At 47.2% G+C, this 20,124-nt stretch overlaps 1 protein-coding gene across 1 annotated transcript in view; it reads right to left on the reverse strand.

The window, feature by feature from the left end:
- The window catches only part of LOC306783061 (polycystin-1-like protein 2), a gene marked incomplete at both ends in the record, with an annotated part of 64,646 nt that overhangs the window by 24,061 nt on the left and 20,461 nt on the right, over window positions 1–20,124 (reverse strand). The window contains 3 exons of the mRNA XM_079276592.1: window positions 3,179–3,378; window positions 5,433–5,579; window positions 5,918–6,096. Coding sequence (XP_079132718.1) covers window positions 3,179–3,378; window positions 5,433–5,579; window positions 5,918–6,096 — 526 coding nt within the window. The remainder of the gene's footprint in view (window positions 1–3,178; window positions 3,379–5,432; window positions 5,580–5,917; window positions 6,097–20,124) is intronic.

The following is a 20,124-nucleotide window of genomic DNA, read 5'->3' on the forward strand; positions in this document are numbered from 1 at the left end:
CAGATATGGCACAGCTAAGAGAGCAGCTCGGGGTTGTTCCTCCCCCCCTCCCCTCTTCCTCCACCCCTACCCCCACTAGCGTTGCCATCCTATCTTAAACGCGCCTCATTTCTGTAAGAAATTTGAGCAAAAACCGGGGTGGTTAGTAGATATAATAAAAGTGTTTAATAATTCATAATTAAGAATTATAATTAGTCATAATCATAAGGGTTTTGGGAATGCATAATTAAGATAAACATAAAGTGTTGTAGGATTATAGAAGGGAGTAAGACATAACTGACAGGATTTGAATGTGTTAGCTGATCAGGGAGAGCGAGATGTGAAGACAGGCATTTACTGAGGTGTGAGAGTAGGTAGCCAATATAAATTGAGATAGACGGAAGGGGAGGAGTCGCGAACGAATATGAGGGCGGGATATAGAAAGGCGTTTTTCTCTCCTGTTAGGGTCCGGGGGAAGACGTGTTCTCCTGGGACTGGGGAGAGTTTTTTCCAAAGTGGGTTAATAGTGTAATATTTCATGAGATTAATGTACACCATTGCATAACTGTAATTGCAACAGCAGGATTGAAATCCTTTCTGACGGTAAACCAGTTTCGGTAACGTTTTTAGCGCCGTGTGACTGAAAAGCTATCAGTCCACGTGTGCTGGTCTGCTACACTCTCATCGTGAGGAGTTTTTTCCCTCCACATTTCCACAGCTCTGCCAGCAGACAATTCCAGCATTCTCTGACTTATCCCCCCCCCCCCCACCCCCCCCACCAGTTTCACTTTGTTTTAGCCACAGCTAACCCTATCCTCGGACAATTCTGAAGTTGTCGGTCCTTTACCTTCCAACAACCCCAGGAGGAGAACCCCCAGGGATCGTCCCTCCACAACGCCGCTCTTCCACCACCTCGAGATCCAGCCGCTCGAGCAATGGCCAAAACCATAGCGACCCTTCTCCCCCACGCCAACGCTCCGATGACCCCATACATCCCGCATTTCAGAGTGGACAGTCTCTCAACCGAAGTATGCACTCACCCAGCTCAACATCCATTTCCATCAGTCCGACAGAAAAGCAAACTCCAAACTGCTCACGGCTGCTCGGCACTACACCTCCCTCGATTGCCGAGCCACCAGTGTCAGGCACTACGTCGACGTCCAGACAAGCCTGGTCTCTCACACCTGTCCCTCTAGAGGGCCAGTTCGTATCGCACCCCCTCCTTACTCTCTCTGCATCAGGGATATCGCACCCTGCAGCCTCTTTTCCCCAATCTGCATTTCCAACCCACGCACATGCATCCTTTCATCCCAGCATCTTTTCCTTTTCCCTCGCTCCTGCCTTTCCATTCAACACAACACAGGCTGTCGACCACCGGTAACCACATGAACCTCGCCCAATTATCGAGCCATCCACACACAATCCCCACATCTCCTGGGAAATGCCAACAAGCTCGGTCGCTGCACCCAAACAGCCACTCCCCACCTGAGCAGACATCACCAGCACCTTCAAGTCCTTACCACCGATCCCAACAACCGGTACCTTTTCGTTTCCTTCGGAAGGACGCGTATCACTCCGCCATGCGTCCGTCTAAGAGCAGCCGGAAAATTGCTCATTTGAATACGGACAAACATCTTGTCACCGCAACCTCGGTGCATCTACTGTATTAATCACCACGGTCATTATCGTGCTACCTACTGCCACCCACTGGCACGGAAGACTATTTAATTACGTAGCCAGCTACTACGTTGCAGGCCCAGACGCTCCACCATGGCCTTCTTCAAACCCAGCACACGGTCTAAACACTCGGCTTTCCTCCACCAGATAAAATAAATAAATAGAATCAATAGATCAAACAAACACGAACACATCACTAAGCCGCAAGACATCTAGCTTTTCACAGACGCAGCACCCCCGATCAGCTTCGACAGCTTCTACAGTGACAATTGGTCCTTGGCCGCTTGAATTCTTATCCCCCACACCTTCCTCCGCGATCTACGAAACGCATTCCATAGTCATAGTAGTCATTCTTTTGGGGCATGGACGGCCCATTAAGACCATTGCCATCCACTCGGAATATAGCGCCTAAACGGCTGCCCCTCACTTCGGACCTCCTCACCTGCGGCATCCTCACCCTCAGCTCATCCGTCTCCCTTCATGGACAAAGCATTCAAGTCCACGTTCTTGCCAGCTTCTTTCGCTGCTCTGAGTTCACCGCCTTGAACTCCATCCGTCCCAAAATGCCACCGCATCAGACATCACATACATCCTCCCGACACAGTCGTCTATCACCTCAAATGCCGCAAGACCAACCTATACGGTCCACCTCAACCCATCTACCTTTTCCAACCAGACTCTTACTCAAGTCCGTACGAACCCATCTGCGACTACTTAAGCCCAAGTTCAGCCAGCCGAACACCCCGCAAGATCCTTGCTCACCACCACTTTCGCCATATCTTGGCCCGATCCAGAATACCCCCCGAGTTTACTTGGCGCCGCCTCCACCGCTTCAAGCCAAGGAATTTCCGACCACATCCTCAAGATACGTGATTGTTGGTCTTCCCCTGCATACCTCTCATAACTTCGTTCCATACCGAACGACTCCAGAAACGGCCATCGGCATCAGTCTTTATGGAGCTCTCTTTTGGGGACTCTGCACCGCCAGAGCTTCCGAAGAGACGGCCCCCACCCTACAGTCTCCAGTCCCCCCGTTCCCGCCAGCCTCCGGACATAAACGGTCCCCCATCGATCGCCTAACCTCCTTTCTACAAACCCTCCTCTTCTTCTTCCTGACATCCCTTCATCCCTCTACCCCTACCCTACATCCCTACCCCCACATCCCATCATCCCTCTACCCGACTCCCCTTCATCCCTCTACCCCTACCCTATATCTATTTCATCCCTCGACCCCTTCCGCTTCTTCAATCTAACAATCATTCCACTACATAATAAACCTCTCAAAACTCATACTGTTATTGGCGTGGTCCTTGTTAGTGAAAAATTAATCTTTTACAAAATGTTAAATTTTAATTAAGTGTTTCATTGCATTAAATGGGTTAGTATTATTTTAATTTAGTCAAATTACTTTCATGAATATAAGTTTAATCAACATAAACAGTGCATCACGGTAGAATTCAAAATTCTAAAAAGTATTTTTATTTTTTTCAATAAATTTCCTTGTTTTGGATATGTGTTGTACCCAGGTCCATGGTCTGCTCCGAGGGATCTGTTGGGATGCCATAAAACATCATGCTGGTCAGCATGGTGCAGAGCAGCAGTGTAAAACAGCAGGAAACTCTCTGAACACAAGTGAAGTTGCTGCTCTGAGGTCGATTGATCACAGAGTACCAGAGGTGTCCGTCATTGAAATCCTTTGTAGTCTTCATGAAGAACAAGTTACTGAAAAACAAAAGCAAAGAGGGGGAACAAAAGCAAGTCAAACCTTCATGAGCAACCAATGAGTGAGGAATTAGGATTTAATTGGAGATAAAACCCACAAATTTCCGGGTTGCCAGGTCGCAGCGCCTCACCTCTCATCCCCCTCCACCACCTCAGGCAAACTCAACTCTCCAAAGCAGCAAGAGACGCCGACTCTATCTTCCTCCATTCCATTTCCACAGCATTCCATCCCACCTTTTGGCCGGATTCACCCGTCCGTCCCTTCACCGTTCCCCTACACCACCCTTCTTCTGCCTATACCCAGGCACCGGGTCGCCAGGTCTTCTTTCCTCTGTCCCCCTTTCTAAGCTGTCCCCCCCCCTCTAAGCTGTCGGCACCGGGTTGCCAGGTCTTCTTTCCTCTGTCCCCCTTTCTAAGCTGCCCCCCCCTCTAAGCTGTCGGCACCGGGTTGCCAGGTCTTCTTGCCTCTGTCCCCCTCTCTAAGCTGTCCCCCCCTCTAAGCTGTCCCTCCACTGTTCTCTTACACCCTTTCTTCTGCCCGTACCTAGGCACCGGGTTGCCAGGTCTTCTTTCCTCCATCCCCCTTTCTAAGCTGTCCCCCCCTCTAAGCTGTCCCTTTACTGTTCTCTTACACCACCTTTCTTCTGCCGTACCTAGGCACCGGGTTGCCAGGTCTTCTTTCCTCCGTCCCCCTCCCCTATCCTGCTTTTTCTATGCAGATTCCTGGCACCGGGTTGCCAGGTTCCCTCTCCTCTGTCCCCCTCCCCTATCCCGCTTTTCCTACTACGCATACTCTTCCCACTAGGCAGATTCCTGGCACCGGGTTGCCAGGTCTTCTTGCATCTGTCCCCCTCTCTAAGCTGTCCCCCTCTCTAAGCGCAACAACGCAACCACTGAACGCAACAACGCAACCACTGAATGCAACAACGCAACCACTGAACGCAACAACGCAACCACTGAACGCAACAACGTAACCAATGAACGCAACAACGCAACCACTGAATGCAGCAAGCAACAACTGAACGCAACAACGCAACCACTGAACGCAACAACGCAACCACTGAACGCAACAACCTAACCACTGAATGCAGCAAGCAACAACGAACCGCAGCACGCAACAACGAATCGCAGAGAGAGAAAAAGAAGAGAGGAAAGAAGGAAGAGAGAAGTAAGAGAAGAGAGAGAAAGGAAGAGAAAAGTAAGAGAAGAGAGAGAAAGAAAAGAAGAGAGAGAGGAAGAAAAGGAAAGACAGCAAAGTAGAGAAGAAAGAGAGAAAGAAGGAGAGGAAGAGAGCAAAGAAAGGAGGAAGAAGAAGAAGAAAGAGAGAGAAAGAGAAAAAAAAATCTTCCAGCGATGGACCCACACAATTGGCCAACAACGAGGCCGCTCCCTCTGCCGTCTTTTGGGGGTTTCCACGATGGCCGACGTTTGCCGTAGACCAGCCTCGGATCTTGCAAGCAGATGCCAAGTCGTTCTGCTATGAAATGCTATGAAATCGGACCAATAGTAGCCACAGCATCACGTGGGGCCGCAGTGGATCCTCAGCTAAGCCTCCCCCAAACCGCATCAGGCCAAATCTCCATCAACCATTCCTCACACTCCAAACAACCGACGAAGGCTCGCTCCGGCCGAGGTGGGGGCCTAAGCTAGTGAAATCTCTTTTCAGTAATTTCTTCGCTGCCCACGCAGTTTACTTTTGTTGAATTCAAATTAATTATTCGTCATTCTGCAACCATATAATAAATGTTAAACACACTGTACTGTGGCCTACTTAGCTCAGTGAGTGTAGGTGTTCACTGATGTGAACAAGTATACTACAAATGAGCCCTCAATGGCTCATTTACGGTTTATTTTGTACTTAGCAAAAACTGTAATAAAAAAAGAAATTGAATTACTGGACAAACTCGGTTACGGTTGCTTTTTAAAAATATTGCTGTACTTTACTTGTCTCTATTTGATCATCATCTCTGATTATTAACATTTCTGTTTGGGTATCACATTCAGACTTCAATGGTGTGTTTGTGAATACAATTTTGCTCCCTCTTTTACCTTACCTGAACCTCTTCAAATCCATCTCTGTTGAAACAGGTACAACTTTATCGAGGGAACAATCACCTATGTCTATGGCCAGCCAGGAGTTGCATAAAAAATGCCATTTCTGCTCTGTCTGTATATCATGAACCATGACATTGCCAACATACCTGAGAAAAAAAAATTTAAATTGTAAAAATGCAAGGGATGTTACAACTTTTAAATTACAGACAAGGTAGCCTTGAGATAGTACTCTAAAATGACATTGTTTGCTAAACAGAAATATGAGAAAAATACAACTGAAAAGAAGAGCAAGTAATCATCTGCAACATCAGGGTAATAGTAAAACAAGCCATATTGTATTTATTGTATTGTATGTTCACAGTGTTCTAGATCATGACTACACTAGAGGAAATGCCATGGCTCATGTTTAATAGCCTGTAATGAGATAAAAGATACATACATTTTGAGGATGATTATTTGGGGTTACATTTCTGTAATTGCTTACCAAGCAGGATGGCTTCCTGAGTTGTTGTGCCACAGTCTGATGCCCTGCAGGTCTCCCAGGGATAAGGGTGTAGTTAGCAGGAAGAAATCCAGCGCACCTCTCTCAAACACACATTTCTTTGCATCAGCCAGGTGATGCGGTTCACTGTTTCCCTCTGCACCCAGCAGAGTGATCGTCACCTGAAACAGTTTAGTACTCTGTATTTCAAAACTGACAATTTCAAAAAGATATATAACCACTTTGCCGACATGTATGTATGGCAGGGGTGGGCCATCAGGGCCTGCAAGGCCTTCTCTGCTGGCCTAAGCAGAATCACAAAGTTATCTATTTTATAATTTAATATTTTTCCTTAAATACACTACATGTATTGAAATTTATAAAAATATTTTTCCCATTATCTTATTTCCTCATTGCACAGCTACTATCTTCCTCAGTTGCTCTGCATCCAGCACAGCTTGTTTTAAACAACCTCTTGAACACGAGAGCCCCCTTTAAAGGGGGCTAGAGGGGGGTGGTGTACAATTCACTTTTGCGAATCGAATAAAAAATAAAACAAATTTAAAAAAAATGCCTGTGTAACAAAGAGATTGTGGGTGAAACAACCAGGGGAGCCATTTTACACACTGCAAAACACAATTATACATGAACTAAGATCATATCTAGAAGAATACTACAAGTTTTACCACAAAACCACGTTTTTTCTGGGCAAAAAACTGCAGTACTATACTCTTTGTTTTGGTGTCTGATGAGAAAGCACAGAGCGATTTTGGCGGATGAGCACATCCCGTGCACAGGCCGTGCTTCGACCCCGCTTCGCGTATTGTTTTCGAAATAACTCTCTTTCAAACCGTTCAAAAGTTATGGGGGTACATGCCAATATCAGCCACAGGTCACGACAAAAAACATTGGGTAAAAAACTTACGTTTTGATGATTTTATGGACGAAAAACGGCTCTATTCCAGCGGATTTTGGCGCAGCTGTCTGCCCCATGTTGTGATGTGTGTCTGTGAGTGGTATAAATGCGCTGGCTCACTGAATGAGCAAATGGCAGGTGAAACTATGAGCTGGACAAATCCATGTTGGGAGGGGGGTTCGCCCAGCATTTTCCGATTTTTAGTCAGTAAACAGACAAGGAGATTGTCAAACACCCCCGCATGGCTCCCGTTGGACTATCCCACATCGAAAAATGTGTTTTTTGTGTAAATCGAGCAGGCACAGCCCATTTTAGTCCATTCTACAGTCACACAGACACAAATTATGATTCATATATTTTTATGATTGACAGATATGACATTCATAACTGCTCAAAATTATTCCAAATGAAACTTTGAAAGTGTTATCATGTGTATTATCACTTCATCATCCGAAAAAATGTAGTTTTATAAAGTTTGTTCAGGAACAGGGCCACGCCCAGAACATGTATTTAAGCACAACGAACTCGTCCACTCCCTCTTCGACTCGTCTTCACATGACGTATGACAGACGCTCTCTAACTCAGCAGACGCGCCATCCCTACACCCCTCTACCCCCACCCCACATCCAGACGAGCAACGCCCTCTGACTCAGCTTTCATACGACTCAAGACAGACTCAAACTGCTTTATTAGGATTATTAAACACTCTAAGTGATAAGACAAGTTGTCATAACCCGGCTCCTAGGCCATGAGAAATACGGCAGACACAACAAATGATGGCAACGTAAAAATGTTTATTTAACTAAATGAAGAAATAGTTAAAGTTATGAAGTGTGTCAGTCAATAATATCAGTCGTGTCAACGTGGATGTGTGTGGGATGAAGTGTGGGTGTTGTCAGCGAAACCAAAGGAAACCAAATATATATATATATATATATATATATATATATATATATATATATATATATATATATATATATATAATAACTTGTCTAAATTAACAAGTGATTCTGAATTTTTCAAACGCCCATACAGGAGACTATCATCAGGCTCTGGCACCCCATCTCCCTCATGCACAAAAAGCTCTGAAGCTACCGCAAGAGCCGGATGAACCCCATCTTTCACCTCCTGACCCAAGTCAGTGTCCACCACACGCCTGAAGTACGTTTCAGGAGATTTATGTGGCAGAGACACTTGACCTTTCTACGTTCGGGCGTTGCAATGACTTAATTCAACTCAGACGTTTTCTCCATGACTGTGTATGGACCTGTGTACTTGGCCTGAAATGGCGAACCAACAATAGGCATAAGTGCTAGAACCTGGTCTCCCGGACTGAACTCATGTCGCTCTGTACGTCGGTCATACAACTTCTTTATTTTAATTTGCGATACAGACAACCTTTCCTGTGCCATACTTCCAGCTACCAACAAATGATGTCGAAAACCATTCACATCGTCCACTAGTCTCACTGGCAAGTTAGTATCCGCACAGCCATCTTTCAGTACTGCCAAGGGACCACGCACAGAATGTCCAAAGACCAACTCATTTGGGCTAAAACCTGTACTCTCCTGTACAGCCTCCCTCGCAGCCAACATCAACCATGGAAGCCCCTCTTCCCTGTCTCGTTCCAACTCGGTACAAAATCCCCACAGAAGAGACTTAAGGGTCTGGTGGAACCTTTCCAAGGCTCCTTGGCTTTGTGCATGACAGAACAGAACAGAACCAATCATCTGCGTAGATGATTGGTTCTGTTTAATGCACAACAACTTCAACACCTGCCCAAACATATGTGATGAGAAGTTAGACCCTTGATCACTCTGGACCACCTTAGGAATGCCAAATATAGAAATGAATTGTGACAACGCCTTAACCACAGCCTTAGTTGTGATTGACCTAAACAGATACCTGGTACCTGGTGGTTTGGCACATCACTGTGAGCAAATATTTACAACCAGACTTGGAACATGACAATGGACCCACACAGTCCACAATGAGGTGTGTAAATGGTTCACTCAGAGCTGGGATAGGCTGCAGTGGTTCCGGCTTGATCTTCTGATTTGGTTTTCCTGTTAGCTGGCATACATGACATGTTTTAATGTACGCGGCCACATCCCTTTTGACCAGTGGTGTATAAAGTACTGTTGGGCTCTGGCCTATGGCTTAAACATGTGATGTGGACAAAGAGAATCGGGCCTTCACTGTTTCAAGCACAGGTCTCATCCTGACTTGTAGTTTGATGAGAACAAGCCTCCTCTGGGTGAAATTTCACACTCAGGTGTGAATTCCCCCTCCCCCCCAAAAAACCATGGTAACCGCTGCAGTCTCATTGGCCGAAGGCCAGGCGAACCCAGGACCCCTGTGGTTCGACCTCTGTTCTATAAAACTATCTGCTTCCCCCAACTCTAGGCTTTCCCCCTTCGACCTCGGTTGAGTTAGGAAGCACACCACGCTCTCTTCGCTCGGACACCCCCGTCCAGGCCACAGAAGAACCAACTTTCCCCGCCAGCGCAACGCTGGTCACGTGAAAGCCACGAGGAAGCCCCTCAAACCCTCATCAAACCCTGACAGGTCACGAGCCGTTTTGCTGGACGAAACGACAGTGTTCCACTTTGAGTACGGCTCCACCAGCCCGCGAGACGAACCCGCATCAGCGATCCGTTCTCCGCCTTTCTTTTTATTTTGTGCACAAACCGGCACAGAGGAGCCCGACGAAGCCTCGCTCCTCTCCTGACCGATGATTACCGGGAGACCTACGGACCACGTCGTCTCAGCCGAAGTTAAACTGTCCTCCCTGCAGCGAGGATAGTTCACGTCTGCGTTTGCTCCAGAGCCATTCCACGACGGACCGAAACAGCGCCAGCTCAACGCCGCGCCGACCCGCAAGCTCCCCCCCTGTCCCCCTTCCCGACGAGGAAAACGGACAGCTTTGCCACGGACACTTCCACGTTGCAACGAAGCATCTACAAGTAAGGTTCTTGGCATTTGGGCATAGCTTAGCTTAAATTAACTTAAGTTTAATTCAGGCCATTCATTTATATGTTGATATTCCCGTGTTTTTGTTGTTTAAATTACTGTCGCGTGATATCGAGATATTACGCAACTCCTCGCGGACGAGAGAAGCTCCGCTGTATTCGTGTATTAACTGTGACTGTTTGCTTGGATTTATTTTCATTGGTTTTACTACACTTCGTGTAGTATTCTCTGCTCATTAAATCAGCTCTGTGAGTGAAGTGTGGAATCTCGGCTATCGTACATAACTGCTGGCAGTTCTACCGACAACGGCACGTTATGTACGATACGCCAGACACCCCCATTATCACTACAACGCGGACCGCACGCAGAAGTCTGATTCATGAGCCCCCACCTTTTTTCTCTTTCCTCCTTTCACGAAACACACATACACATAGCTCCTAGTTCTACCCCTGGGGAACCTCGTTCAAACGAGCGCCTCACATCACGTGCTGCCCAGGCACACGTGAGTACATACAGCAGCCTAACTGCCATTTTGGTCCGCGTCACTCGACTCCGCCATCTTTGTAGTTCTTAAGGCCCCTCCCCTTTGGCCAGCGTCACTCGACGCCGCCATCTTTGTAGTCTTTAGCGTAGCTGTAAGACTCCTTCCTGTTCACCCACAGACCCACACACACACATACACACACACACACACAGACATACACTCTCATCCATTTTATTCATTCTTTAGTTTAGGCATATAAAATTGTATGATAACGTTTGTTGGTTGCAATATTAATTGATTTGATCATTTATTATTTTGATTCAATAAACTCTGTTATACTTTCAGGAGCAGTCGTCTGTGATTACTTGTGCATATGTATTTGATAAGACTGTATGTAGTAGCCTGTGCTCGAACTTAAAACCCTTCACTGTCACTGAATGTATAGTCATACGCAGACTATTGACATTATGAGTGACTACTAATTATGAGACTTAGTTTTATCGTTTGGTTATTGGTCCCTGTTCGCAGGGTGGTGCCCCGTTTATATTAATAATCATTAATAATTGTTACATACATCAATAATTCTATTGATGTCAAGAATTCAGTTTCTTAAATGCTGATAACCCAAACACGCTCCTTTAGATCCCAACATAATGGTGCCCCGGGTGAGGGTACGTTATTCCAGTTTTGTTACAGTATATATGCACATTAATCCATAATTATTTTTGAATAATTAATTTTCCAAAAAATATTTTTTTCGAAAAATTATTTTTTTTCCCTCTTTTGAATGATCCAAATTCCTGAAACTTATTTCCCAAAATAGGTAGGCTTTGATCTTCAAAATCTTGTCTTATTGTAATTAAATTTTTGATTTTAAATCCAGATTTTTAATCTTAATCTTTAAATTCCCTTCTCGAAATTTTATTTCGTTTCCAGGTTTAATTATTCGTTTCATTTCGTAAAACTAACAGCCAGCTGTGGAGTAGATTTGATCGTTTATTTGTAATACCTTGCTTGTTTCTTAAATCCCTCCAAAGAAGTTACACACAGCTGTCACAGGCCCAAAGTGCTAAACCACATTAGCATTTTCGCACCTCTGGCTGCAAAGCAGTAGTGATACCTCAGAGCAGCAACAGTAGAAACGTAAGTCATAGAGCTAGACATTTCACTGTGCGCCTGCATGAACCGTAACACTAACAGTAATTAACATCTAACAGTAGAAATCCTAAGTCACAGAACTAGACATTTCACTGAGAACCGTAAACACTAACAGTTCCGTTCTAACACTAGGGAATTAACAACCACTGGGAGTCGCGCTCATCAGAGAGAATGAGCGACGAGAAATCCCCCACTCCTGGAGCTGTAGCTCCAGAAGACACCGCCTTACGAGATGCGGTGGCTGATGTCCTCGGACTCACAGCAAAGGAAAGAGAGTACTTTGCAAAATACACTGCTGTCCTATGTGACGAGCAATTAGAGCAGCTGGTGGCTTATGTAAATAACCCAGCAGGTAACAGAGAGCGCCTGATTCAGAATGTAATCGGCGAAATACTGCTCATCTACCATCAGAAAATGCAGCTGCAAGCTGCCCGAACCCGGGCACAGAGCGACGAGCAGCAACGCGAGATCTGGACACTCCGAACAGAGGTTCAGGAGTTGTCACGTGACTGTAGAGCCCTACAGTCAGAAAATAGTAGCCTGCGCAGTGACCTCAGAGAGGTCAACCTAGAACTCTCTAAAGCATCAGAGAGTGATGACAAACTGAAAGCGCTTCAAGGTGTTCCAGCAACCCCGGTAGGTACTGCTACCCCCTATCGAGCCTTTCAGCCCAGTCATTTCTTGGTCTCGGCTCCCTCATTCCCCGAGACCCGAACCACCTTGCATTTCTTGAAAGCGACATCCCCAACCAGGAGGAGAGAGGACCAACACCAGGTCCTAGTCGGCCCAGGTGGCTTCAAAACCACCTCAGGCGAACGCAATCCTCCACGCAGTTCACGCGCGCAACAAGAACTGACCCCATCCCCCTCAGGGAGGGAGGATGATCGTCGTTACCACCATCGCGAGTATGGAGACTCAGACGACTCGGACGGCTCAGGCCCCATCAACCTTGGAGGCCTGCGTACTCGACAGATTGAGTCTCTGGCGAAAGCCGTAGAGCGCTTCAATCCCGATAATCACGACTCGAGCATCGATGACTACCTAAGGGAGATCGATCGCTGCCTCCTCGACCTATCGCGCCCCTCATCGCGCGAAAAGCTAAAGCTAGTGTGGAAAACCACTGCGCGAAGCGTCCACGCTTTCATTGAAACGCTCCAGCCGAGCATCCGCGACCGCTACTCATCCCTTTGTCACGCCCTTAGGGAGGAGTACTCCCTGTACACCGACCCAGCTTCTGCCACCCTCGGCGCCTTTGCCATTTCCCAGGAAAGGCTAGAGTCTCCGAGAGACTACTTCAGGCGCTTGAGATCTGCGTACTTCCAAGGACGTAACGCCCCAGGTCTAGAAGAAGACCATGCCTTCAAGTCGCTATTCCTGCACAATCTCCACGACAACGTGAGATACGATGTTACCATGCACTGCAGAACGAGTAACCTCACCATGCCAGAGATTAGGAAGTACGCGCAACTTGCATGGAAGACACGCGGACGGCCGACAAATCGGTACGAAGACACCGCCATAGTCTTAGGCATCCAACAGTCGAGCGACTCCGACCTAGCGTCGGAAGACGACGAGAGGACTTGGCCTAGCGAACCCTGGTCACCCCCGAGGAACAAACGACCCTGGCGGTCGAAAGACCAACGGAACCAGGGGGGTGAAAGACACCCTCAAGGACAACCCATCAGGTAACGCTGACTCGCAGCCCACCTGACTAAGCCAAGTGACCTTTCCCCCTGCTGCCAAGTCGACGTGGTAGGGGGGGGGAAGAGAACTCAGCACACTTCCGGAAACGACCACTCCCATTTTCGCACCTCGTTCTTCAACCTTCTTGGGCGACCTTGTTCGCAAAGGCAATGCCCGTTATGTATAAATCTATACATATTCTTCAGTCCTACTGGGGGGGTCATAACACTCTTGCTCTACCCGACTCCGGGTCAGAAACGAGCCTCATGTGTTCCCCCACCTTTTCGCATACACCTCTAGGGTGCTACAACCTTAGAGGCCCTTCGAGCACCCTAGCTCGTAAGATCTTTCGTCAACTAAGCCTTGTTCTCCTGCTCTCTCAGCATGAGCCACCTCCAGCTTGTTCAACGAAGCCACCGCCTTCTTTCAGCCGAGTCATCGCCCGGGCCTGTCAAGTCGCCAGTGCCGTAGGTAACTGAACTTGACCTGTGCGCCGGACCTGTCTCCATCTCTAATTAGGAGGGTGGGGGGAGGGAGATATCACCAGCCCGTCATGACACACTCCAGAGTGAAACTGTTCGCGACGTTTCCCTGAGTGCTGACGGTAACGTGGGATATCTGCCCTCGCCACTCAAACAGCGCGAGGGGGGTGGGATCTCTGACAACAGAAACTTAGAGAGATGCACTTCACAGGAAGTACACTCTAATCTCGCCAGTGCCGAAACCAACCGGCAGAATGGCAGCTTACTATTGACTACTAACGTTTAACTGCATGCTCCAACTCACCCTGTAGACATGCACTAACCGCTAACACAGCCAACTTCAACCAGAACAGTTGCATGACCTGACAAACCATTGCGACTCTAAACTGATGCTCCACTCTCATAGAGAACCCTTTGCATGCTTTATAGACTCTACCAGAAGTAACCAAAGAAGACATAACCTCTGCCGTAGCAGTCAGATTTAACCCAGGACCTCATCCGAGAAGGCTCAGCTGTCAACAGCTGGAGCAGCGAGAGACCAGCCTAGCTAGTCACACTAGCCGTGCTAAAGAAATCTGTAAATCTGCTACCACTACTGTTATGCAACCCAGGTACCTCTGGCCTATAGTCTTGGCAACGCAACTCCAATATCGATAGATTCTAAAACTTAGACACAGGACTCGCTCTAAATCTACCGATCAGAGAGAGGTAGACGCACATATCATGTACTAATAGATCCAGAAGCACAGACTAACTGGATTCCCTCCTATTCGTAACACCACGTAGCCAACCTACGACTGCTCCGCCGACGGACTCCAGTCCTGTCTAGGAGTTGAACCAGTAACCACTGTTCGCCCCTCACCTGCTTCTTGTCTTTCTATTCTTTCCTTCTCTCTCTTTGTGTTTTATTTGGGTTGTTACTTTCTTTGACACTATGCCGCAATGCTAGATCATAATAGCGATTGAATTATTTGGGAATAATGTTTTGCTCACCTATGATTTGAATTGTGTATGATAGTAGATGTAGGTAGAAGTAGTTAAAGTCATCTGCCCAGATGCCACCTTAGTCATCTGCCCAGATGCCAATGAACTCTGAACTTGAACACCATGAACTTGACCACTATGAACCTTGAACTCTATGAACAATGAACACTGCCTGTTTTAACCACTGCTTTTGGTCTCAGGAACACTTGGACTGTCTCACCTCTTCAGGTTTCCCCACCACATGGGTGCACATGCCAGCCCTTGGTTTGCTCTAAAGACCGAAGCCAACACCTCGCTCTTCAGAACAAAGGGGGGGTGTTGGGCTCTGGCCTATGGCTTAAACATGTGATGTGGACAAAGAGAATCGGGCCTTCACTGTTTCAAGCACAGGTCTCATCCTGACTTGTAGTTTGATGAGAACAAGCCTCCTCTGGGTGAAATTTCACACTCAGGTGTGAATTCCCCCTCCCCCCCAAAAAACCATGGTAACCGCTGCAGTCTCATTGGCCGAAGGCCAGGCGAACCCAGGACCCCTGTGGTTCGACCTCTGTTCTATAAAACTATCTGCTTCCCCCAACTCTAGGCTTTCCCCCTTCGACCTCGGTTGAGTTAGGAAGCACACCACGCTCTCTTCGCTCGGACACCCCCGTCCAGGCCACAGAAGAACCAACTTTCCCCGCCAGCGCAACGCTGGCCACGTGAAAGCCACGAGGAAGCCCCTCAAACCCTCATCAAACCCTGACAGGTCACGAGCCGTTTTGCTGGACGAAACGACAGTGTTCCACTTTGAGTACGGCTCCACCAGCCCGCGAGACGAACCCGCATCAGCGATCCGTTCTCCGCCTTTCTTTTTATTTTGTGCACAAACCGGCACAGAGGAGCCCGACGAAGCCTCGCTCCTCTCCTGACCGATGATTACCGGGAGACCTACGGACCACGTCGTCTCAGCCGAAGTTAAACTGTCCTCCCTGCAGCGAGGATAGTTCACGTCTGCGTTTGCTCCAGAGCCATTCCACGACGGACCGAAACAGCGCCAGCTCAACGCCGCGCCGACCCGCAAGCTCCCCCCCTGTTCCCCTTCCCGACGAGGAAAACGGACAGCTTTGCCACGGACACTTCCACGTTGCAACGAAGCATCTACAAGTAAGGTTCTTGGCATTTGGGCATAGCTTAGCTTAAATTAACTTAAGTTTAATTCAGGCCATTCATTTATATGTTGATATTCCCGTGTTTTTGTTGTTTAAATTACTGTCGCGTGATATCGAGATATTACGCAACTCCTCGCGGACGAGAGAAGCTCCGCTGTATTCGTGTATTAACTGTGACTGTTTGCTTGGATTTATTTGATTTATTTTCATTGGTTTTACTACACTTCGTGTAGTATTCTCTGCTCATTAAATCAGCTCTGTGAGTGAAGTGTGGAATCTCGGCTATCGTACATAACTGCTGGCAGTTCTACCGACCACGGCACGTTATGTACGATACGCCAGACACCCCCATTATCACTACAACGCGGACCGCACGCAGAAGTCTGATTCATGAGCCCCCACCTTTTTTCTCTTTCCTCCTTTCACGAAACACACATACACATAGCTCCTAGTTCTACCCCTGGGGAACCTCGTTCAAACGAGCGCCTCACATCACGTGCTGCCCAGGCACACGTGAGTACATACAGCAGCCTAACTGCCATTTTGGTCCGCGTCACTCGACTCCGCCATCTTTGTAGTTTTTAGCTGTAGTTCTTAAGGCCCCTCCCCTTTGGCCAGCGTCACTCGACGCCGCCATCTTTGTAGTCTTTAGCGTAGCTGTAAGACTCCTTCCTGTTCACCCACAGACCCACACACACACATACACACACACACACACACAGACATACACTCTCATCCATTTTATTCATTCTTTAGTTTAGGCATATAAAATTGTATGATAACGTTTGTTGGTTGCAATATTAATTGATTTGATCATTTATTATTTTGATTCAATAAACTCTGTTATACTTTCAGGAGCAGTCGTCTGTGATTACTTGTGCATATGTATTTGATAAGACTGTATGTAGTAGCCTGTGCTCGAACTTAAAACCCTTCACTGTCACTGAATGTATAGTCATACGCAGACTATTGACATTATGAGTGACTACTAATTATGAGACTTAGTTTTATCGTTTGGTTATTGGTCCCTGTTCGCAGGGTGGTGCCCCGTTTATATTAATAATCATTAATAATTGTTACATACATCAATAATTCTATTGATGTCAAGAATTCAGTTTCTTAAATGCTGATAACCCAAACACGCTCCTTTAGATCCCAACATAATGGTGCCCCGGGTGAGGGTACGTTATTCCAGTTTTGTTACAGTATATATGCACATTAATCCATAATTATTTTTGAATAATTAATTTTCCAAAAAATATTTTTTTCGAAAAATTATTTTTTTTCCCTCTTTTGAATGATCCAAATTCCTGAAACTTATTTCCCAAAATAGGTAGGCTTTGATCTTCAAAATCTTGTCTTATTGTAATTAAATTTTTGATTTTAAATCCAGATTTTTAATCTTAATCTTTAAATTCCCTTCTCGAAATTTTATTTCGTTTCCAGGTTTAATTATTCGTTTCATTTCGTAAAACTAACAGCCAGCTGTGGAGTAGATTTGATCGTTTATTTGTAATACCTTGCTTGTTTCTTAAATCCCTCCAAAGAAGTTACACACAGCTGTCACAGGCCCAAAGTGCTAAACCACATTAGCATTTTCGCACCTCTGGCTGCAAAGCAGTAGTGATACCTCAGAGCAGCAACAGTAGAAACGTAAGTCATAGAGCTAGACATTTCACTGTGCGCCTGCATGAACCGTAACACTAACAGTAATTAACATCTAACAGTAGAAATCCTAAGTCACAGAACTAGACATTTCACTGAGAACCGTAAACACTAACAGTTCCGTTCTAACACTAGGGAATTAACAACCACTGGGAGTCGCGCTCATCAGAGAGAATGAGCGACGAGAAATCCCCCACTCCTGGAGCTGTAGCTCCAGAAGACACCGCCTTACGAGATGCGGTGGCTGATGTCCTCGGACTCACAGCAAAGGAAAGAGAGTACTTTGCAAAATACACTGCTGTCCTATGTGACGAGCAATTAGAGCAGCTGGTGGCTTATGTAAATAACCCAGCAGGTAACAGAGAGCGCCTGATTCAGAATGTAATCGGCGAAATACTGCTCATCTACCATCAGAAAATGCAGCTGCAAGCTGCCCGAACCCGGGCACAGAGCGACGAGCAGCAACGCGAGATCTGGACACTCCGAACAGAGGTTCAGGAGTTGTCACGTGACTGTAGAGCCCTACAGTCAGAAAATAGTAGCCTGCGCAGTGACCTCAGAGAGGTCAACCTAGAACTCTCTAAAGCATCAGAGAGTGATGACAAACTGAAAGCACTTCAAGGTGTTCCAGCAACCCCGGTAGGTACTGCTACCCCCTATCGAGCCTTTCAGCCCAGTCATTTCTTGGTCTCGGCTCCCTCATTCCCCGAGACCCGAACCACCTTGCATTTCTTGAAAGCGACATCCCCAACCAGGAGGAGAGAGGACCAACACCAGGTCCTAGTCGGCCCAGGTGGCTTCAAAACCACCTCAGGCGAACGCAATCCTCCACGCAGTTCACGCGCGCGACAAGAACTGACCCCATCCCCCTCAGGGAGGGAGGATGATCGTCGTTACCACCATCGCGAGTATGGAGACTCAGACGACTCGGACGGCTCAGGCCCCATCAACCTTGGAGGCCTGCGTACTCGACAGATTGAGTCTCTGGCGAAAGCCGTAGAGCGCTTCAATCCCGATAATCACGACTCGAGCATCGATGACTACCTAAGGGAGATCGATCGCTGCCTCCTCGACCTATCGCGCCCCTCATCGCGCGAAAAGCTAAAGCTAGTGTGGAAAACCACTGCGCGTGTTGATAAAATTAGCTTATATACAGCTTTAATCAGCAATTAGCTTATATACAGTTTAATTAACAGCTAGCTTATATACAGCTTTAAGTAGCAACTAGCTTATATATACAGCTTTAAGTAGCAATTGACTTATATACAGTTTAATTAATCACTAGCATATTTGTAGTTTTAATAACCATTAGCTTATGCAGCTCTATTAACCACTTATACAGTGCTCACAACACAGCAAGGCCAGAGAGAAGCAGGAGGAAGGTTACTTATTTAACTGCGTCACAAGGAGCAGGCAGCCATCTTTCAGATAGATAAGACAGTGAGATTCAAGCGAGGGCCAACGCCCCAGCTGAGCCCGGCTTCTTCCCACACTTCTTTCTCAGGTCTTGCAGCATGCATCATCTCACTCACACTGATGGAAACCAACGCCTACTGGGAGGGGCCAAGGTGAATGGACATTCACGGCCTCCATCCAGGCGCCATAACGTACAAACGTGCCACGCCTGCATCTTTGACTTTGGCCAATGTGTATCAAGGGGCGGACCCCTATATTAAGTTTCACGCTGATGTGTTGAAGCGTGTCTCATGGTGAATCTCTGCGAAGTTCATCCATTAGCACCCAAGCTTGTTTTTGATAGCTGGGCTGAATGACTCTGTTGATAAATAAATCTATTGCTTTGATTTAACTATACGCCTCTGAGAGCTTCTGTTTCATTCTTAAACCTGCTCTAAGTGTGAAAGACAGCTACAACATTTTTTCACAACACGCGAAGCGTCCACGCTTTCATTGAAACGCTCCAGCCGAGCATCCGCGACCGCTACTCATCCCTTTGTCACGCCCTTAGGGAGGAGTACTCCCTGTACACCGACCCAGCTTCTGCCACCCTCGGCGCCTTTGCCATTTCCCAGGAAAGGCTAGAGTCTCCGAGAGACTACTTCAGGCGCTTGAGATCTGCGTACTTCCAAGGACGTAACGCCCCAGGTCTAGAAGAAGACCATGCCTTCAAGTCGCTATTCCTGCACAATCTCCACGACAACGTGAGATACGATGTTACCATGCACTGCAGAACGAGTAACCTCACCATGCCAGAGATTAGGAAGTACGCGCAACTTGCATGGAAGACACGCGGACGGCCGACAAATCGGTACGAAGACACCGCCATAGTCTTAGGCATCCAACAGTCGAGCGACTCCGACCTAGCGTCGGAAGACGACGAGAGGACTTGGCCTAGCGAACCCTGGTCACCCCCGAGGAACAAACGACCCTGGCGGTCGAAAGACCAACGGAACCAGGGGGGTGAAAGACACCCTCAAGGACAACCCATCAGGTAACGCTGACTCGCAGCCCACCTGACTAAGCCAAGTGACCTTTCCCCCTGCTGCCAAGTCGACGTGGTAGGGGGGGGGAAGAGAACTCAGCACACTTCCGGAAACGACCACTCCCATTTTCGCACCTCGTTCTTCAACCTTCTTGGGCGACCTTGTTCGCAAAGGCAATGCCCGTTATGTATAAATCTATACATATTCTTCAGTCCTACTGGGGGGGTCATAACACTCTTGCTCTACCCGACTCCGGGTCAGAAACGAGCCTCATGT

Source organism: Melanostigma gelatinosum (assembly GCF_949748355.1).
Source record: "Melanostigma gelatinosum genome assembly, chromosome: 10".
NCBI classification, from domain to species: Eukaryota; Metazoa; Chordata; class Actinopteri; order Perciformes; family Zoarcidae; genus Melanostigma; species Melanostigma gelatinosum.